Raw genomic sequence first — 22,348 nt, 5'->3', positions numbered from 1 at the left:
TAATCCCACTAGTTTGAAATTACTGAAAGAAATGCTACATGCATTCTTAAATGAACACTTACGTATACATTGTTTTATGTGGTAATAAAATTATCATTAGATCTAACATTTACTATCATGTCAATGCAAAATTAGTGACACGTGTCAATTGTAAATTAAGAATCTATTAATGGATTAGAGATGATCAACAAGCCCTATAGCCAAGCCAGAGAGCCCTTCACCCACAAGCCACAAAGCCGGCCCACGTACCCTTGCCCCAATTGGTTGATCGAGTTTTTTTGGCTTTCCATGCCAACGACGAACACGGGAGTTTCTCCCCACAACGTCTTAACTGTGAGCGGATCAACGATGCAATCCAATCTAATCCCGCCCGTCAACTGAATGGACCTTGACTCCCCATGTCCATCCACATCGGGATCCGAGACAATGACGCCTCCACCACCGACGCCGAGCGAAACGGCGGCTTATACTCGCCGGCGAAGGAGAAAGCCGCGAACAGAGGTGTGTACAGCAGCCGCTCGCCGCTTCTCCTTCGCCGGGTTCGCCAGCTGCTCGCCGCCGCCAAGGTGAAGACCCTTCTGGGTCTTTGTTTCCTGTGCTTCTTCGTTCTGGCCACCTCAAGGCTTCGTTCCTTCATGGGTTGGAACACTCACTACCCTTCTTCAGTTTCTTCTCCTTCTAGGTAACTTTTTTTTTTTTTTTTTTTTTTTTTTTTTTTCACTTTAAAAATCACATATTTCATTTGTCTTTTCCTGGGTGTGATTTATTTATTCATCTAGTTTTGGGTTTTGTTGAAATTTTCCAAGTGGGGATTTTTAATACAGACATAATATAAAAGTTCTGCTAACTTAGCCAAGTTTGGAACAGTATCGTTTTATGTTGTAAAGAACAATAAACTTTGATTAGTGTTTTTTTTTTTTTTAATAATGTGTGCATCCTTCAGGGGTGGCTACACAATACTTATCAACACTTGGAAACGAAATTCTCTTCTGAAGCAATCTGTTGCTCACTACGCATCCTGTAGTGGGACTGATGCGATACATGTGGTATGGAGTGAGATTGATCCGCCTTCAGAGACTCTGAAAGCCTATCTTAAGAAGATTGTGTTTTCCAAGTCTCAGACATTTCACAAACCCAACTTTAAGTTTGACATAAATGAAGAAGACGATTTGAACAACAGGTTTAAGCCAATCGAGGAGCTAAGAACGGATGCAATTTTCTCAGTTGATGATGATGTAGTCGTGCCATGTCCAACATTAGATTTTGCTTTCACCGTCTGGCAAAGTGCTCCTTTCTCAATGGTGGGATTTGTTCCTCGCATGCACTGGCTGGATAAGTCGGTTAGTAATATTGTCCTCCTATTAGCATACGTGCTTTTCTGATAGTCTCCATCTGCTTACTGTTAGAGATTCTTTTTTGGAAGAATGGAAAGGTTTGTTATTGATTAAATCAAAAGAAATGATAAAAATTATTCTTACTTACAGCGGAGGGGTGAGTTCACCGTTGAATTTGTAGGACCCACTTGTGAGTTCACAAATTCAATGGTGAATTTGCAAAAGAGATGGCTGAGATGGTTCAAAGAATAATATATAACATGTCTCTTAAATCTATGAATCGGCTCCGGAAGTATAATGATTTTGAATTACTGGAGGGATTTATGTTATTTTGTTGTAAGAAGCCAACGGTAAATTGGTTGATCAGTTAATTGGTGCAAACAAGGGAAGTTATAGGAGAAAGGAAATTCTTTTTTTTGGAATCTATCCAGACATGTCAACAGCATAACCTCTATGTTTTGAGACATTTGCTGTAATAATTCATATTTAGCAGCTAAGAGCTGTTTGATATTTAGCAACTAGATAACTTCAGATAACATATATAGTTATAACGTCATACACTATAGGTTTTTCTTCAAAACCATCAAATTTTATTGAAGTTTACCACCGGCTGTACCGATGATAGATTTTTGAGTATCAGAAAAGAAAAAAGATGATAGAATTGTGTTCTGCTTTTTCGCTTCAAATAAATGACATGATCAAATGAGGGTGCTAGATGCTTTCCTATGCTGCTAGGAAGAAGAAATATGTGGAAACATGATCTATGGATTTTGGGCAGGATTTGGCAAGGTAGTTACCAGAGAAGTTTGAGGATGCAACAAACATGCGCTGTTGCTGTTCCTAGTTTCATTCGACTCAATATAGAATTCACTTTTTGTGTAAATCCCTAGGCACAAATTGCTTTACTATACAAAGAGGGAGAGAGACAGAGGAATTGAGACATTTACATGCTGACTCCATAGGTAAAGTCCATTAGTTCAAACATAAACAAAATGACGTGAAAGATTTAATATCTCGAGCTCATACCATTATTCCTAAATAATCTGCATGAATTAGTTAAATAAAATTTATCAAAACTATTTTTCAATATATATTCCAGCAAAAATGGAGTGGTTATTTATTTATTTCAAATTCTTAAGTGTATTTATTTATTTGAAGTATTTTAAGACTCAAAGTGTGTATGCTTCAATCCCTCAAGGCTTAAGGCTTGTCTCTCAAATTGCTTCTTTCCACACTTTGACCTGTAAAAACTATGGTTTCAATGCCCTTTTTTTTTCTTGTTCTTTTTTCAATTTGCTGCTTTTTTTCCTTTGAAGCTAGCTTATTCATACCAAATATATATATATATATATATATATATATATATATATATATATATATATATAGTAATTGGCCCAAGGGGTGGAGGAATGAGAGATTCAAAATAGTAACCTTCACTTCATGATGAGTGGTCTCCAACCAATTGAGTTACCATTTGGGGTTTATTCATACCATATTCCATTTGATAAACTTTTTTTTGATAACGTAAGAGAACTTTACTCAGATTAATTGCATGTCGCAAACGCATACTGTACATATTCCATTTGATAAACTCCAATTGTTTCCTCAATATATCCCAAACAATGGTGCTAAAAAGCCTAAATCCCTGCCCACCTTTAAAATACCAATTAAATGTTGAATTTATGTGCTTTTTTGTTACACCACCTTGTGTTGTGCTTACTTTTCTCGTTAATTAAGGATAGACATAGACCCACTTCCCCGACACTTGCCCCCCTTTCTCCCCCCAGACATGAACTCACATCACATGTGTGTGGGTGGAGAGAGATTCAATTACCACTTATTCTGAAGTTTACATTCTCTTTTAAGAACTTGTAATGTACCCTATGAACACTTTTAAATACTGCCTCAGTGCAAATTGCCCAATTCAAACTTTTGATCTAATGTAACTGGTGGTGTGTTGCAGATCAATTAGTGCTTTGCTGGATTTTTATCCGGAAGTTTTTATTAAAAGATATTGTTAGTCAGCTGATTCTAGGAAATCAATAAAAAAAATTATGCAACTTTATGCAAAAATTTCAGAATGTCTTAAATTCACTGCCTCTCCTAGGAACATAAAACTTGGTTTTGAAGGCAATGCACATCATGGGTTTCTTAAATGTTGATGTCAGTCTCCTTATTGTATCTGACAAGATTCTTATTAATATAAAATAGAAGAATGGTGATGCATATTACAACTATGGAGGATGGTGGTCAGTTTGGTGGATGGGCACTTATAGTATGGTTCTCTCCAAAGCTGCATTCTTTCACAGGAGGTACTTGGATTTGTATACTCACAAGATGCCCTCATCAATTCATGATTATGTATCAAGGGAGAGGTAAACAGTTCTATGTTACTGTCATTTAGGGATTTTATTTTATTGCTTTTCCAGTTACAAGGTTATTGCATTTTTATTTATTTACTCTATTTTGTAATGTCCCTAATCGAATGATTTTCAATCGTCTGTTCCCTACTCGCGTACAGAAATTGTGAAGATATTGCAATGTCACTACTTCTTGCCAATGCCACCAGTGCTCCTCCAATATGGGTGAAAGGTAGTTATCTTTTTTTTCCTTGGCCTTAGTTTGTTTGCAAACCACACTGGATGGGCCGCTGAAGATCTCTTAAAGTCAAACGACTGATGATATGTCCAGCTTTGTGGTTTTTGAAATAAACAAAGCATGCCCTTGTGGTTGGTCACTTCACTTGGCTTTATTTATTTTCCGAACGCTTGTTCAATCAATGTGTCATCTCTCGTTTGATAGTCTTTCTGGAGCTGTGTTTCGGGTGAAATCACCCCCTGTTCATTTGGTTGTTTTTTTGAATTTTAAGCACATTTAGTACCTTGGAAAGTATTTTCAGATTCAAAAAATTTCCTAGTCTAAATTAGGACTATAGACAATGTATAGTTTCGTCATACAAATATCAATGCCAAAGCTTTTTTACTTCTAGAAAGCGGGATTTGGTACTAGACAAGCAAAATTGGCCATTGTTCCTGCAAAAAATGTTGGTTAGTATTAGGGCTTCTAACTAATTTACTTGATGAAGCATAATTGACATTAAATAAATAAATTAATGAAGAGCAAGCATTTCCAAATGTGGAACTTGTATGCCTGATTTGAGATAATCTTTGGTTCATGGCATTTGCCTGTAGTTTTCTCTTCTATTCATGGATTCTTATAACAATCTTGTTAACCCAAATTGCAAACTTCTTAGCCTTCAAGGATTGGCCTTAAAGATTGGCTTCTTTAAAATTTTACTAACAGGAATTGTCAGCTCATGAAGTTTTTTTCTTTTCTTCTTTTTAAGTTTGATTAAAATATGGTATTTCAATTTTGCAGGGAAGATCTATGAGATTGGATCATCAGGCATAAGCAGTCTGCAAGGGCACAGCAAGAGGAGAAACAAATGCCTCAATGATTTCATTTCCCTCTATGGTACCATGCCTCTTGTATCAACCAATGTTAAAGCTGTAGATGCGAGGCATGAATGGTTCTGGTAGTTTTTGGTTATTGAATTTATTCACCAGCCAATTACAATGTTCAGAATTATATATTTTATTCTTATGTATTTATGAGATGAAACGATATCTTCACATTGTCTGGAAAACAAAAAGTAATTTCTGTTTTACCTTAAAGAAACATTATTTATTAGGGTAAATTATACTTATCAAACTAGCACTCTATTTGCACTTCGATATCAGAATTACGATTTATTGCAACTTGAACTTACAAACTACCAAAATGTTCCGAGTTACCCTAGGGTTAGATTTGGCCTATTAGGTGGGACCTTTTCTCGAAAAAAAAAATCCGCCTTCCAAGAAGAGTTGAAGATAGTGCAACATTGAATCTTTTTACGATAATTAATCCGAGACAAAAGTGAGGTTAAAGAGAGAAATGATTAAAAAAAGAATACAGATAAGCTGTTGAACGTGGTTTTTTTGTTTTTTGGTTTTTGTTTTTGTATTAAAGATTTGTTTTCGATCTAGATGTGAAAATTACAATTAAATCTTTAATACCCACCTTTCACAAATTCAATACTATATTTTTTTTTAAAAAAAAAAATTAAAACAAAAAAAAACACCAAACAAATCCCTAAAAACTAAATATAAAAGGTCACGATATGCACGTGATGGAGAATGGAGATCATGAAAGAAAGCTCCAGCTGTACGACACTGACACGAATCAGGCTCCCAGCTGCCAGCAGTACTTGTGTGTAGCCATCCGTACAATATCAGAATGTGAATTGCACGCTATTGGCTAACGATCAAAAAAGTGTATCTAACACGTGTGAAAGAGGCCTCGTCCTATGCTCGTAATGTTATGGGTTATTTTTTTATTTTATTTTTATTTTTTTAAAGTTGATATACTTTTTAAAATTATTATTAAATTAAAATTTAAGTATAATTTATTTAAAATTTAATAGTAATTTTAAAATTTTTTTTTTAAAAAATTGATTCTTAACGTTACTCGCTACTTTTCAATTTGTGCCAAGAAGAAAATTAGCACGTGTGGGCCTCACGTGGTCTCACTAGTCTATGCTACTTTTCCACGTTCTTCAATTTGTGAGGCAGCTGGAGGCCAAAGGCATAGAGTCAAACTACATTATCCAAATTACCAACATCTCCTCTTTTGTACATTGAATTTCATCTAAACCCTATAAGCTTGTAAGTTGTAAAGATCTATTCTCTATATATGTATTTTGTTTTTAGTTTGAAACTTTTTATTCTTCTCAATTATATTAACAAACCACTTAAAATATTAATTGCTTTTTTACTTTTATTTTATTTTATTTTTTATTTTTTATTTACAACTTGTAAGAATATTTTGAGAAAATAAGCACTTGACTTTTCTATGAATAAGAACTAATTAATTATTTTTTTTTAAAAAAAATTCATGTATCTATTCTCTCTATATGTATTAAAGAAATATTGCGGCACATGGTTAGCTAAGGCTACCATGTGATGTGATTTTGTTATAATAGAAATCCAAAATCAAGACTTGTAACAATAACAACTTGCATTTGGTGATTGAGACATATCTTATCTTATTATATACTTAGGAAAGGAAAATCATATTGTTTTATTAAACAGAAGAGAAAACGAGTTCCTTCTATTCCAAAATACTTTTTTATGTTATGCAAAATAAATAAAGATGGATTCAAAAGAGAAATTAATAAAATGTGTTAATTTAAAATCATATGACTATGATATAGATTTGGACAGCATTGGACCTTTGCATATTTTCTGTTTTCTTTTTAAATAAATTGAAAAAAAAACTAATCCAAGTTGGTGGGAAAAAAAAAAAAAAAGTCAAACCAATCAAGAGAAAACAAAAGTTTTTATTTTTTATTTATTGTCTTCGGCACTCTTTTGTTGAGTGGTCAAACAAGGTATTGAAGGTGGAAGAAACAACCAAATGAACATTTACCTACTCCACTTTCTATTAACAAACTATGACCAATACCAGGTCCCTTAAGTTTTTTGCGCTGTTTTTTCTCCTTGATTGGCTGCCTTTCAACCCCCCTTTCCACATTTTTGCTTACATTTTCTTTCTTCTTCTATTTTATATTATTTTATTTGTTTGGGTATGAGAAGAACCTTTCTTTTATATATATATATATATATGTAAATGACCATAATATCTTTTTAGGATAAATGTAAAATTAATTATTATGGTTGAACTAAATTATAAATTAGGTATAAAAAATAATTTATAGGTTCTTGTAGTTAGCATAAATTATAAATCACTTCTTACAATATAAAAAATAATTTATAAATTGTTAACGTATGCCAAAATAACAATTTGTTCTTAAAATCAATTTTTATAGGTTCATATTTTAATATATATATATATATATATATATATATATATAACTTCGTTCCATATTTCCATATATAACATTCCCCATAACAGATACGCTATCATTCATCTCATCTCTGCCATATTCCTTGTACATGGAACTCTCAATCATGGAAGATCGTCAGTCTCTGCCGCTGTTGTAATCTCAATTTCATTTCCGAAAGTGATCGCGGCCATGCCAGGCCGCCAAATCCCCCCATCCCAATCCCCATCCCCATCGCCTGCGCCCACTCCCTCCCCGACGACCGAATCCCTCTTCGTTGCCGCCTTCGCCATCTTCTCAATCCTGGTTATCCTCTACCGCAAGATTATCGGCCGCAAGCGCACCAGCTCCACTGCCACAGCCCCCTCCGACTCCCGCCCCCCGCCTCACCGCTTCTCCTACTCCGCCCTCCGCCGCGCCACGCACTCATTCTCGCAGCGCCTCGGCCAGGGCGGCTTCGGCCCTGTTTTCTCCGGCTCCCTCGACCGCACCCCGCCCGTGCCCATCGCCGTCAAGGTCATGGACTCCGGCTCCCTCCAGGGCGAGCGCGAGTTCCACAACGAGCTCTTCTTCGCCTCCAAGCTCCACTCCCCAAACCTCGTCCCCGTTCTCGGCTTCTCTTCCGACCGCAAACGGCGCCGTATGCTCCTCGTCTACGAACTCATGCACAACGGAAATCTCCAGGACGCGCTGCTCCGCGGCAAACGTCCCCCCGAGCTCTTGGACTGGAAGAGGCGCTTCGCCGTCGCTCTCGATATCGCCAGAGGGCTCGAGTATCTGCATGGCCTGGACCCCCCGGTGATTCACAGCGATATTAAGCCTAGTAATATTCTCTTGGATCAGCACTTCTCGGCCAAGATTGGGGATTTCGGGCTTGCTAGGCTGAAATCAGAGAATCATATTACGTTAGCGGTTGAAGATGGCGGTGGGTTGGCGGCGAAGGAGGGCAGTGGTGGAGGTGGAGGTGGAGGTGGAGTCGTAGAGGATTGTGGATCAGTGGTCGAGGAGACGGAGAGCGTGATTACTACTTTTGAGGATTTCAATGGGGTTGTGAGTCGTTCACCGTCGTCGGAGAGTGTCCATCCCGTGACGGTGGCATCGCCGAGCGTTTCGGAGGGGAATTTCGACAGGGGAAGCGTTGAGAATGGGAAAGAGCTGTTTGGTGTTGGTGGTGGAGGAAGGAGCGGGAAAGAGAACTACGTGATGGAGTGGATTGGGACAGAGATAAACAAGGAGAGGCCGAAGAGCGACTGGGTTAGCGCTTCTTCGGATAGTGGAGCAACTGGGAAGTCGGAGAAGAAGTCGAATAAGAAGAACAAGAACCGGAAGCGATTGGAGTGGTGGATGTCAATGGAGGATGAACAGAGCGCCAAGAATTCGAAGGAGAGGCGGAGGCCGGCGAGAGAGTGGTGGAAGGAAGAGTATTGTGAAGATCTCGCTAGGAAGAAGAAGAGCAAAAATAAAATGAAGCAAATGGGGTTTATTAGCGATGACAATGGCGATGAGTGGTGGCCGAGGGACGAGGATTTGTACAAGAAGAGAGGGAGAAGCCGGAGACAGGGCAGTTGGGGTAGCATCGATCGGTGGTTGGATGGACTGAGCGGCGAGGTACGGAGAGCTCGCCGGAATAGCCACGATTATTCGTTTAGTGGGGAAATTGGCAAGAGTGGTGGCATTAGTAGTACTCCGAGTATGAGAGGAACTGTTTGTTATATTGCCCCTGAGTATGGTGTGGGTGAAAATATCTCTGAAAAGTGTGATGTATATAGCTATGGTGTCTTATTGCTGGTTCTGATCTCCGGGCGCCGCCCGCTTCAGGTGTTGAATACGCCCATTTCGGACTTCCAACGCGCCAATCTCTTGTCTTGGGCACGTCAGCTTGCCCGTGCCGGCAAGCTTCTTGATCTGGTTGACAAGTCTATTCAGTGTTTGGATCGCGAGCAGGCTCTCCTCTGCATCACGGTTGCGTTGCTATGCTTGCAGAAGAGGCCTGCTCTCCGGCCTTCCATGAAAGAGGTTGTGGGGATGCTTGCTGGCCACATAGAACCGCCCCAACTTCCAATTGAATTATCCCCATCAACTCCATCACGCTTCCCTCACAAGTCACATAAGACGACTCGGTGAGTTTTCATGAACAATTACTTGTATACTGCTGTAGATTATTGGTTCTTCATTCTTTGTGGATGAGAGGTGTAGAAACAACATATTTATGTTCACATTGAATTGGATTTGAAACTTTCTTCCATTTTGCTCTCTCTGATTATACTGGTATGGCCCTACCATTTGAAAATTTGTTTGGACTTTCTGTGTAACCATTGTTGAGGAGAAAATCAAAGCACTGACCCTACTTCCCTTTTCTCTTTGCACTGAGTTTCTGGAATTCCATGAATAATAAGATTAGCTTTTTGAATAATTTGTTCCATACTTTTGCGGTGAGGCCCTCTGGGTACTATTAATTGGAATTGAAGGACCAGCTTGCCTTTAATCAGTTTGGAAATTTTGGCCAGGGTAGTTGTCCCCTCTTTGTCTGCTACTTTTTGGGAACTGACCGACCTTTTCATTTGTGGAACTTTCTAGTTAGGTAGAAAGGAGAAAATATTCATACTATTTATGGTATTTAGTGTTTGTACTGAAATAGTGTGTAGTATTTGGGCTTGCTTGCTTTTTTTTTTTTTTTTTTTTAATGCATAATTGGTACCTGGGTTTTAAAAAGTGACATAATTGGTACCTGTATTTTACAAGTTTATCACTTTGATAATTCCATCCATCTACTGGTTGAAAACTTGTCTGGATTTTTCCTACTTGTATAAAAACAGCTATGTAAGACCAATAAAATGGTGTGGCGAGTATAAAATGTCGCCTCAACTTGACACCTAACAAAAAAAAAAAAAAAAAAGGTGGTGGCTAAGGGAATGGTTCTTCCCTCTCTGCATCTTGAGAGTGATTAGATCATCCCCTCACCTTAGAGTGGTTCGGGATAGCTCGGGCCACCGCAAAAATTATGTTGGGGGTGTCCAAACCGCCCCTTGCCACCCTGCAAATTCTTATTTAGTGGTGGTTAGACCACCCTTAGGTGAGGAGGTGGTCCACCCCCGGAAGACCCTAACGGGGTGGTTGGACCACGCCCATAAGTTAGGGGGTGGTCAGCTGCCCCAAAACCTCTTTTAGGGATGGTTGAACCATCTCTAGGTAAGTGAGTGGCTTGAACCACCCATAAAACTCTCTAGGGGATTGTCCAGTCACCTATGAAACCTTCTTCTGGGGTGTCCAGGCCTTCCATCCCCAGGTAAGAGGGTGGTCCAACTACCCTCAAGTGGCGGAGAGGGGGAGCCACCCCCTTAGCCACTTTTTTATTTCCTTTAAAAAAAGAAAAGTTGTTATGTGTCACGCTGAAGTGGAATTGTGAACATGTAACAACCCTTTATTGGTCTTTCATGGCTTTTTATACATGTGACAAAATTTTCGTTAAGTTTCAGCCGGTAAATGGACAGAAGCATTAAATTGATAAACTTGTAAAGTACAAGTATCAATTTAGTCACTTTTTAAAACCCTGTATTATTTTTCTTATATAATAAGTAACCAAGGTACCTTAACCAAGGTACCTTTTTGATAAATGCATAAACCACAGGTACCAATTATGCATTTAACTCTTTTTTTTTTTTTTGTTTTTTTGGTGAGCTACAAAAATGGTGGTAATAAGACAAGCATTGATAAGGCCAACATATATTAATGATGCGTAATGATTTCAATATACGCACTGCCAATTTGTCACAGGTTGTTCTTAAGCTATAAGAAAGGGTCTCCCTTGTTAAAATGATTGTTCAGTGCCCCTTCTTTTTCTATATATAGTTATATAGATACAAGAATTTAATTTTGCTTGCTAACGGGGTAAAAATGATGGAATGATGGATAAAGTCTTTCGGTCGCAGTGTTTATTTCTGCAAACCTGTATTAAGGATTTGTTGACCATTGAAGCACTGGTCACTGCAATTCTGTAAAACATAAACCCATGAAAGTGTTGAGAGATAAACTGGTGAAGTCCTGGCCTTAGTTTATTGTGATTTTATAATCTAGGTTTTGGTGCTTGCTGGTCTTGTATTCCAATGTTCAGTGGCTGCCTGTCTTGGGTGGAACTGTGTGAACAAAACAGATGGGATATTCTTTCAATGGATGGGTTCTGTAAATGCACAACTAAAATCTGTGATGTCAATCTCATAAGCAGTTAAGCTCCTTCATCATTTTTACTAGTTTCCAAATGTTCATGACCCAAGAGACATTTCTTGTTGGCTGTAAATGAAGTTTAGTATTTATTCTATTAATTCATCAGCAGTCTATGTACTTGTTTTAATGTTTTCTCTCTCACAACTATCTCCTTAAATCTTGATTTCTTGTGCAAGATGCACTTTGGTTTTGCTCGTCCCTTTTTTATACAATGTGTAACTTAGCTTATTGGGTATGTCCTTATAGGTGGTCTGTATTTGATCTGAAGTTAAACTTCTATAACCTTGTGGTCCAGGAATTGGTCATTGCATATGCTATCAGTTAGTGTAAAATAGTTTCCCTGCAAGCTATTCCCCACCCCTTCCCCTTTTTCTTTATTTTTTATTAACTTATATTTATATATATTTTTATTTTTTCGGTGTTTCAATCTAACTATGTAACTATGAGATGAGAACATTGTTTGTCTGGAGTATGTACAGATATTGCAATGTTGCAATTTGATCTGATTTTCCAATCAGAGCAATATTATAAATTCCAGGTAGAGAATTCTGGAGCTAAGGGGAAGTGCTTTAACTGGTCATCGTTTCGACTTCTACAATGTGAAGGAGGTGAATGAGTTTGGTTTCTTCTACATGTTCTCTATCAACTTTTTGTTACTAGCACACATAGACACGAGTAATGCTATAAATTCTTCTTGTGTCTCTCCAAAGATGATGTGGCTTTTAAATCATCATTGGACTTATAATTGATCATGATTGAATTTTGATTAAATAGTAATTTTAAAAGCCACCTCATTTTTAGAAGGACACAAGAAAGACTTCGAAAATTATTCAACATACACCTAAATCACATGGACACAAACAAAAAGCACCTCTTTTTCCTCCAAGAATTTTTGCTAGTGTTTGTGGTGTTCATGAACTATATCTATTTCATCTCGATAGATTCAGGTTGAGGACCGGATGCTTACTGGGTGGCACCTCTTCTAATTTACTGCTGCATCTGGAATTAATACTATAGTTTCATCTCTAACATGATGTGAATACTGTTTCAGCAAGTAGGAAAGATGAACAGGATATCTTATCCAAAAAAAGAAAAAAGAAAAAGCAAAGGATGAACAAGACTTATGGAACTATAAAATCACCTTTCTGTTATAGATAAACAGCTCTGAATCCTCTCATATAAAGGAAAGTTGAAAGATTTGAAAGACCTATGGAGCTATGGAAGTGGTTTTTGCTGGTAAATGGCTGTGGTCCAAGAGTAATGATTGTTTTGAGTTTAAATAGCTATTTGGGGGGCCTATTTATTGTGGACCTTTAAGAACAGGGAAGCAGAGAGAGGGAATTGCTCTTTGAGGTTCTCTGGTTATGATCATAACGGTGACGTGTTAAGCCTGTTGACACGTTACTAACGGTTAGTAACGTGTCATTAGTAACGTGGCTGGCAGGTTGCAAAATTGGAAGTTACTAATGGAAATTTAGTAACGTGTTAATTTCTGACACGTCACCCTTTAGTAACGTGTCAGAAATTGACACGTTACTAAAGTTTAAAAAATTAATTAAAAAAAATATATTTCAAATTTATTTCTGGATTTTTTTTTTCAAATAATATCATGGAATTCCAAACCCAGATTTCAAATAAAATCATATTCGAATTTGATTTTCAAAATTCCAAACCCAGATTTCAAATAACATCAGATTCGAACCTAATTTTCAAAAATTCAAACCCAGCAAATAAAAATTTATTTGACAAAAAAAGAATTAATTGAACTTGGAATAGATCAATAGATTCAAACTCAGCAGCAAAAATTAATTTAAGCAAAAGATTTCAAAAGTTTTGAACTTAGAATCTAATTTTACTACTCACTCACTGTGTGGAGTTGGAAACCTACAACACCAAAAATCAGAAACCTACAACACCAAAGAACCAGAAAAATCAGTAGGTTTAAAAGTTAAGACAAATGACAAAAAAATCAATAAGAAAAATTACTTATTAAAGTATATAATGTCCGATCCCTAAGTGGATTCAACCTGAAAAATCAAACCAAACCAACCAAAAAATTCAGACCCAGAAAAATTTCAAACCCAACAGCAAAAGAAATTTCAAAATCCCAAACCCAGCAGCCAAAACAAATTTCAACACCCCAAACCCAGCAGAAAAAAAAAAAAAAAATGTTAGATCTTCGATCTCTTCTCTTTTTCATCTTCTTCTTATCTTCTCTTTTTTTCTCTTCTCTTTTCTTTTTCTTCTTCCCATATGAGAGAAGAGAGAGCTGCCATGGGCGTGAGAGCAAAAGAGAGAAAAAGAGAAGAAAGAAGAAGACGGCCAGGATGAAGAAAAAAGAGGGAAGAAATAAAAAAAATAATTGACAACTTTAGTAACGTGTCAAATTTGACACGTTACCATTTGGTAACGTGTTAGCTTTGACACGTCACTAAATGGTAACGTGTTAAATTTGACACGTTACCAATGGGAAATTTGAAAAAATAAATAAAAAAATTTTAAAACTTTAGTAACGTGTCAAATTTGACACGTTACCAAATGGTAACGTGTCAAAGCTGACACGTCACTAAATGGTAACGTGTCAACTTTGACACGTCACTAAATGGTAACGTGTCAACTTTGACACGTTACTAAAGTTGTCAATTTTTTTTTTAATTTTCGGAACAATGACGTGTCAAATTTGACACGTTACCATTTTGTAACGTGTCAGCTTTGACACATCACCAAATGGTAACGTGTTAACTTTAACACGTTACCAAATACTTTGGTAACGTGTGAAAAAGTGCCACGTCACCAAATAGTGACGTGTGAAAAAATCCTGCACAATAGGCACGTTACTAATAACACATTTTTTTGTAGTGTGAGTTTTAGATGTCTTTGGAAATATGTTGTCTCTGTACATGAAATATGCAGAATCATTACTTCTAAACATATTCCATGCGCAAGTATTGATTGATATTATAGCATAACAGAATGTATAGGTTTTTGTTTTCCAAGTTGGCCTTGTGGCTCTTTCTGATATGGTCCTTAAGTCCTTGACATATTTAATTAGTTCAAGGGGTTGGGGGTGGCCGCCCCTAGCCCCACCGTTGGGCACTCCTATGGGTGGCCCGTGGTGGGGTGTGTTTTTTTTTTTTTTTTTTAAATTTTTTGTTTGATATTTTAATAGAAACTTAAAAAATTAATATTTTAATGTAACGTGGCAAAAATGATGACGTGACACTAATAGACGACACAATTTTGAACAAGAAATCAACAGGAAGATCTATATTACCTTTTAATGCTGTTATATATATATATATATATATATATATATATATATATATCATTCGAAGTGTTATCTATTTTTACACGTTGATTAAAAGATTTATCTATATATATATATATATATTATCATTCGAAGTGTTATCTATTTTTACACGTTGATTAAAAGATTTATCTCAAAAATATACTCATGTAAGAAATTTTTAGTCAAATTCTCATTGTTTACTGTTTAAACGATGAGAAATGATTTAAGTAATAAAAAATAATTGGGTACTGTTCAGTACATCGAATTTTTTGTAACAAAAAAAAAAAACGTGCGGCTTTAAAATATTAACGTATTAGATAAAAACAGTCCCCAAAGTTTTGTAAAATGCACATTAAGAGAATCTAGATCATCATGGCTAAATAGGATTTTAATGCTACAAGCGGAACGGAATTATAATTTTTACTTTGGGGGGCAAAATTAGAAAAAAAAAAAAAGAATGGGAGGGGGCAAAAATTAATTTTTAAGTGTGTATATATATATATATATATATATATAATTTTGACAAAAATTTAATTTTTTGAGGACTACCTTATGGCTTGGGGGGCAAGCTTTAAGGTGGTTTCGCCCCGGGCTAGAAGTCACTTTTGTGTCATTCTAAGAATGATGTAGCTCTTAAAATTACCATTGGACTTGTAATTGATCATTATTAGATTTTGATCAAATGATGATTTTAAAAGAACCTCATTTTTTGAGTGACACAAGAACTTATAGAATTATTTGGCTAAATAGGTGCTTTTTTAATAGTATAAGCTACTTCTTTGCTACAAGTTCAGGCATATTCTTGTAGTTTTGTTTGTTGTGGCAAGAGCTCTATGGTTGGCGTTTTCATTGCGTTTGAAGAGCTTTTAAGTCAAAAAGCGTTTTTTGGCAAAATCTTTATTTTTAAGCTTTTGCCAAAAGTGCGTTTTGGCTATTTTTGAACCCATTCAAAGCGCTTTCAATTTCTTTTATCAAATTAGTATTTTTTTTTCTTCAAACGGGCTTTTTAAGTGTAAAATGCACTTTCAGGCACCTCAAACCCATGCCCAAACATGCCCTAAATCAATATGGATCAATTTTGAGCATCTTAAAACACCTTTATGAAATCTAATTAAATCAGTACATGATGCATGATCATTGAAAAAGCTTGATGCTAAACATGTCTAATTAATGCCCATCGGTTTGTATGCTCAAAGCTCATGTTTTAAAGACCTTAGGACTGATTTATAGGTCTCTGAATTTTTTGTCAATAATCTAAAATCATATCTAAAATTTGTTTTTGAAGATTCAAAGCTTTACACAAGAACTATGCAATTGGTGATTTGTAAACATGAAATAGAATCAAATAAAATCATGCTTGTAGGGTAGCTGATCCTATGTAGGGCCTCAAAATTTAAACTCTTTTCATATATAAAAAATAGGGAACATTTCATAAAACTCCATGAACTTACATGTGTTTTGAAATTACCTCTTTAAAGTTCAAAAACTCTAAATTTAAGATATTGAACTTTTAATTTTTTGCAATATCTCTCATATGTTAGGATTTTTCCATTAAATTTGGTCAAAATTTCCCAAATATATACCACAATTTATTTATTATAAAAAAATTTCAAAGATTCAGGCATAGGTATTATTGTAAATTCCTTTAAATTTTAACTAACACCTGAATCTTTGCAATTTTTATCTTTTATTTTTTATAATACAAAACGGGTATTTTGGAAATTTTAAAAGAATTTAACAGAAAATCTTAATGAAGAGGTGACATTGCAAAAAATTGGAAGTTCAATCTACCAAATTTAGAGTTTTTAAACTTTGGAGATTGCAAAAATAAAGAGAGTTCAGAGAGGTAAGTGAAGTTTCCCTTAAATACAATTGGAAAATCTCATACTTATTTGAAGATTAGAAGGTTGGGTGAGAGAATTGAAGAAACAAAATTTTCTTCAACCCTACGGGTGGCCAATTTTTTTTTTTTTTTTTTTTTGTAAATTGAATAAGGAAAAAGGATTATAGGAGAGGGTCATTGCCATTCCTGATCCGAATGGAAGAGAGAATAGGGGATCCCGTGAGAATGCTTCAAAAAACATAATTGGAAGCGGCCCATTTAGCTAAAGCATGTGCCCTAAAGTTGGCACATTGAGAAATTTCCAAAGCATTCCAACTTTGAAAAGAGGATAAATCAAGGCTAATATCTTAAATACAATTAGCAGAAGGCCAATAATAAAAAAGAGGCGGGCAACCAACACTACTAGTAGAGCATCTCCTTCCAAAGATAGACATCCAAAGCTCAAAGAGGCAGCTAACCGAACAACTAAAAGAATTGCAAAAGCTTCACCGTGCAAAACATTAGTGGAAGAAAGTTTATGAGTAACTGCCACTAAGGCGATCCCCATATCATTGCTGCAGCCACCGCAAAAGACACCCTAATTGCAACATCAAAATTGGCTTTGATGCAGCCTATTTTCGAAGGCATCTACAAAGAAGGAACGGCCAGGTCACGTCAGGCAAAAATGTGATGATTCCAATTTATAGAAATCTGAATAATAGCTTTACTGAGAGGGCTGAGTACCATCATGAACCAACTCATTCCTTGCTTGCCAAATGAAATCTAAGGTAAGAGCTGCAAAAAGTTGGAAAGGGCTTAAGAAGGTAGGGACTTATGTGTTCTCTTGATTTTTGAGAAAAAGTGAGAGAATCAGAAACAATATGAATTCAGCTAATTTGTTCTAAAAACAAGCAAAATAAAACAAAAATGTGTAGGATGTGACTTCTACAAAAACTTTGCACTAATATATATGCTTAATAATGCAATAAATGTCACGTGGCAAAAAATCATTTTCATGCAATCATGTTGAAAATTTTACTACTCGTATTGATCACTCCTCTTGATCCATATGATTTGGTTAGACTAATCTAAGTTTGAAATATTACAAAGGAGGTGTTAGTCACTCCTCCCGTCCGATCGTTTGGGGTGGCTAAGCCAGTCCCTTGGCCAAAGGGTGGTTCAGCCACTCCACCAGAACCATTCAAGTTATTTTAAAAAAAATATTATTATTACAATTTAGACATCCATCTAAAATAAATAGCTAAAAATATAAAAAAATCTATTACATCCAACACAATATCCTAAATAATATTGTATGGGATATGAATGTCATCCTTTATATCTATTATTAGGTATAAATGATGAAGTAAATATGGATTCACCGCAATTATTTGTCTTAATTATTACGAATTTAGACAAATAATAAAGACTCTGAATAGAACCGGACTGTCTAAATAAATTTAGCAATTCATACATAAACATGTTGCTGATCCAAATTAAGACCAATTGGGTGTGAGCTAGACACGTCTAATCAGTATCATTGTGCGCTAACAAAGGACAAATGATTGTAACAAACTCTCCGACAAACATTTGACGACCATATGAACATAGAATCGTGTGATGACCTTAAGAAAGGACCACACAAAAAGATAGCCAGCCACCGTAGGAACAGTTCCCGCACGTGCAAATTCAATATAGCAGAGTAAACGTTTTTTTTTTTTTAGTCTAATCAATGTAGACTATATTGTAATAAACCCATTAATTAATTAATTAAAAAACTATATGTATGATGCAATTATTCCCTAAATTAACCATGTCATTGACTCCAAAGGATAAGAAGGGAAAGAGAGGGGAAAAAAAAAAAAGTAGGTGGAGGGTTTTCTTTGTAGAAAAGGCACAGTGCCCACATTATAAGATTAATAATGTTTGTAGAAAGGCCAGTTCATACCTCTCTCTCTCTCTGTGTATGTGAATAGATTACGAAGAATCTTGGAATATGAGGCCCATGGAAGATCTCACACCCTAACTAACGTATCTCCTTCTTTTGCCTCTTCTATCATCGCCACCTTGAGAGTAAAGCTTGATGAGAAGATGATGAATATATTTTCCTCAACAAAATGATTTTCTTTAAAAAACCAAACTGATTAGCTGGCGCTGCAGATCATATATTCTCTAAAGCACTCAGGATCCCACAAGATCTGATCTTGCTGGCCTGCTGCCCCATGTTTCAATGGACGATACTATACTTAACTTCAATGGAAGTGGAAGTGGCCGGCAGCAGCGGAAATCATCAGATGACAACGATAAGAAGATGGCGCATCGGGAGATGGAGCGCAAAAGAAGGAAAGATATGGCTAAGCTACATGCCTCTCTCAGATCCCTTCTCCCTCTTGAGTTCATCAAGGTGTGAACAATTAATTAATTAATTCTTACTATCTTGTGAAGAAATTATTCCATAACCCATTAATTCTTTCATGGATGTTTCTGGGTATGCCTAGTTCTTTTTTTTTTTTTTTTTTGCTATTTAGGGTAAGGGTAACCTTCCTGGGTTAGAAAGATAAATATGGCTGCAGTAGACTTATATTTTTATGGGGTTTCAGGGAAAGCGATCAATGTCAGATCACATGAACGAGGCTGTGAATTATATCGACCACCTACAGAAGAAGATCAAGGAATTGGGTGGAAAGAGGGATGAGCTAAAGAAGGATAATTCGATTGCTCTTGAACGTGAGAGTGGTGGAACATCTAGCCATCATGTCTGCCCGACAACGTATGTTATGGTCCGACCATGCTCCGGGGGTGTTGAGATTATGGTTAATAGTTGCTTCACAGAGGAAGGATTGGCTATATCAAGAGTTCTCCAAGAATTACTAGAGGAAGGGCTTGTTGTTGATAGCTGTGTTTGTACAAAAGTGAATGAAAGGTTAATCTACACGGTCCAATCTCAGGTACTATATATGATCATCATCACTAGGGTTTTATTTGTGTGTTTTGGAAGTTTCTATTTTGGTCATTGTTCGTTTACCCTCTAAATTTTGTGATCTCACAGGTAAGTGACATGACAAGTGTAGATCTACATGGGCTGCAACAAAAGCTCATGGAAGCCATTCCATTGTCGAAGAAAATTCCCAGCTAACAATTTGTTGTTCACGTATAAGGTTTTCTGATATTCGATCCACTCTCGGGTTTGAAACTTTGCTTGAATGCGAAAATGGTTGATTTCTCTCTATAACATCTTCAGAAAATATTAGTGCATGCATGCCTCATCTGTTTAGGTGATCATATTTTGCTGCAAAATATATCTCTTATCACATGAGCTAGCAAGAGGAGTAATTTACTGCGGTTCCCATGCTGTTTTATTAATCCTTCTTTTTGTGGTATAATTAAGCTCCCTTGGCTCATAAGCTCCATGAGTAAGTTTATTATCATTCCATTGCGTATAGATAATAATCAGATTATATATGCATGTGTTATGATACTAATTAAGTGTCCCACATATCTTAAGTATAATCTTGATAATGTGTATATAAGTTAACACCCTCTATAATTGACGTCTACGAGCTTATATACACATGGATAAGGTTGTACTTAAGCTATGTGGTACACTTAAGATCGTAACAATATGATCTTATTTGATATCTGATCAAAATTATGAAAGAAAGCAAAACAACATAATAGTAATCATTTCGGTTAAGCAATGTTCTGGTGTATAATTAGAATCATCCATTTCGGTTTAATTAAATATATCAAAACCTAGGTCTTGAACATATCAAACTGGTGAATTATCCTATTCTCATGACTTTTATGGTTACAATGATCCAGTATATCATGACATGATTGAGATTTAGCTGTCTAAATCCTGGTTAATGTGGCCTTAATTAAGTTGATGAACTTGTAGTGCGGATAAGCATAATGCTAAGATGGCTCAGGCTATCGGGGATTCTTCATATATATGGCCAATACAAAGAATGACGTATAGGAGTTAGGAGAATATTGCATGTCATAAGTTTGTCTTTATCTTGAGTTGATATTGTAGCAAGGCATTGAAAGTCTTAATTTGGTTAATAAACTGAATTGACAATCAAAGTTTATGGTAAATCTGTTTCCTCATTAATTATAAAAAATTGTTGCTTATATGTAAAGGGAAATGATATTAAGTAGATTGTTATACAACTGGGATGATGCGTGTGACAGTGAAAATCATTCATAATTTTTTTTTCCTTACAAATTGCTTGTTGATTCAAGGGTTAATTTTCATTAATGCTGCATCATCTCATGTATGTCAATTATACAACAGTCTACTAAATTAAACAGGGATAAGCTTTTGTGAATACTTCAAAAGATATATACCAGTACCTGATATTAAAAAAGTGTGTTCTTTAAGTAAGAGCATCGATCATGGCCAACTGAAGAGAGCTTCACTCAACTATACTTTATCATTTAGTATTGTCAAATACTAAATGGAGGTCCCTTTTGAGCCTTATTGTTAAGTTGATGTTTGCTGTTGCAGTGTATTTTATTTGGAAAAACATAAATGCGAGGATTAGATGCAGATGACCTGGCTTTGATGTTTATCTTGTTGTTTGGTTTCTTGTGCATGCGGACATGTTTGCAGTTGGGGGGCCTTGTGGGTGCTCTTATATATATATATATATATATATATCAAATTTAGTTAATGTTATATATTCTTCTTATATATCCTCCCCCCCCCCCAAAAAAAAAAGAATTTGTATTTTGAGGCTCACCATATCTTTCCATTATCACCTGTTGGCGCTTAGGATCATCAGCCAAAATCTTAGTGATATGGAGATATATATCAAATTTAGTTAATGTTATATATTCTTCTTATATATCCTCCCCCCCCCCCAAAAAAAAAAGAATTTGTATTTTGAGGCTCACCATATCTTTCCATTATCACCTGTTGGCGCTTAGGATCATCAGCCAAAATCTTAGTGATATGGAGAGATGACCATTAAAGTTTTCACTCAACATCTGTGGTTGGGCTCCTACTCCACTATATAAGTTCATAAAGATGCTTGTGTAAGTCTTCGTTAAGATTTAATGTTGTTGTATTTAACGACATAGATAATGTCAGACGATAATATATTATCACATCATTCAAAAAATTCAGATGATATGGCGTCATTTACATTGTTAAATATAACGATATTAAATTTTGACCATAAAATAACTCATCTTCATTTCAAATGAAACAGAGAGAATCATTAATATACGCTAAATAGTAGCTGTTAAATATATTGGATAATATATTAGAAGCGGAAGAAAGAGAGAGAAGAGAGAGAGTGTGGAAGCATATAGGACTACATCTCTTCTATTATGATTGTGTTGATAATGAATACAGAGACCTCTATTTATAGAGAGACAAGTAACCTAATAGACTAAGAAAAGGTAAACCTAGTAGACTAAGGAAAGGTAAACCTAGTAGATTAATAATACCTAAGGAAGTAAATAACAAGTAAATAACCATAACATAATATTTTAACATCCCCCCTCAAACTCAATGTGTAAACTTGAGTATGGGTAAAAGAAAAGGGAAAGAAAAATGAATTCGCTGAAAAAGTCGCCGAGGTGGTCGGAGGCTAGCGGCCGGAGGCAGTGCACGGAGGCTAGCGACGGCAGAACCCGGTTCTAACCCGTTGGATTGAAAATCTTGGATCCGGGTGATTTCTCAAATACTCCAATATCCCTCCTCAAACAAACTTAGTGGACTGAACAGGATTTGAGATCCACTTGGTCGAGTTGACGGATCGGATTGCAAGATATGTGGATCTAAGTCTAAC

At 36.0% G+C, this 22,348-nt stretch overlaps 3 protein-coding genes across 6 annotated transcripts; all 3 read left to right on the top strand.

Moving 5' to 3' along the window:
* Window positions 1–319: 319 nt before the first annotated feature.
* LOC132183374 (glycosylinositol phosphorylceramide mannosyl transferase 1-like) lies at window positions 320–4,966 on the top strand. 2 transcript variants are annotated; one of them, XM_059596805.1, is made up of 5 exons: window positions 320–682; window positions 944–1,340; window positions 3,549–3,709; window positions 3,856–3,926; window positions 4,713–4,966. In XM_059596805.1, the coding sequence occupies exons 1-5, from the start codon at window positions 399–401 to the stop codon at window positions 4,871–4,873; spliced, it is 1,074 nt and encodes a 357-aa protein (XP_059452788.1). In that variant the 5' UTR covers window positions 320–398; the 3' UTR covers window positions 4,874–4,966. The 2 variants fall into 2 exon arrangements, with proteins under 2 accessions (XP_059452788.1, XP_059452787.1); XM_059596804.1 differs by having other exon boundaries at window positions 3,546–3,709.
* A 2,327-nt stretch (window positions 4,967–7,293) lies between these two features.
* Window positions 7,294–12,793, top strand: LOC132180347 (receptor-like serine/threonine-protein kinase At4g25390). 3 transcript variants are annotated; one of them, XR_009440137.1, is made up of 3 exons: window positions 7,294–9,335; window positions 11,975–12,044; window positions 12,488–12,793. XR_009440137.1 is itself a non-coding variant. In XM_059593142.1 (2 exons), exons 1-2 carry the CDS (start codon window positions 7,408–7,410, stop codon window positions 11,976–11,978), a joined length of 1,932 nt encoding a protein of 643 aa, XP_059449125.1. In that variant the 5' UTR covers window positions 7,294–7,407; the 3' UTR covers window positions 11,979–12,793. The 3 variants fall into 3 exon arrangements, 1 of the variants encoding a protein (XP_059449125.1); XR_009440136.1 differs by having other exon boundaries at window positions 12,378–12,793; XM_059593142.1 differs by having other exon boundaries at window positions 11,975–12,793.
* A 252-nt stretch (window positions 12,794–13,045) lies between these two features.
* Window positions 13,046–19,683, top strand: LOC132181986 (transcription factor bHLH118-like). The gene is given in 4 exon segments (XM_059595201.1): window positions 13,046–13,171; window positions 18,733–18,951; window positions 19,082–19,495; window positions 19,597–19,683. Coding segments are annotated over 4 exon segments (846 nt in total).
* The last annotated feature ends 2,665 nt before the right edge of the window (window positions 19,684–22,348 follow it).

Source organism: Corylus avellana, chromosome ca5 (assembly GCF_901000735.1).
Source record: "Corylus avellana chromosome ca5, CavTom2PMs-1.0".
Classification (NCBI taxonomy): Eukaryota; Viridiplantae; Streptophyta; class Magnoliopsida; order Fagales; family Betulaceae; genus Corylus; species Corylus avellana.
This window is presented reverse-complemented; position numbering and strand designations above follow the sequence as displayed.

Excerpts from the sequence above, each read along its gene's own strand:
- LOC132180347 (XM_059593142.1), top strand. The coding sequence starts at position 7,408 with ATGCCAGGCCGCCAAATCCCCCCATCCCAATCCCCATCCCCATCGCCT.
- LOC132183374 (XM_059596804.1), top strand. The coding sequence starts at position 399 with ATGTCCATCCACATCGGGATCCGAGACAATGACGCCTCCACCACCGAC. Across the intron at positions 1,341-3,545 it reads TGCACTGGCTGGATAAGTCG|AAGAATGGTGATGCATATTA; the intron begins GTTAGTAATATT and ends AATATAAAATAG. Across the intron at positions 3,927-4,712 it reads TCCTCCAATATGGGTGAAAG|GGAAGATCTATGAGATTGGA; the intron begins GTAGTTATCTTT and ends TCAATTTTGCAG.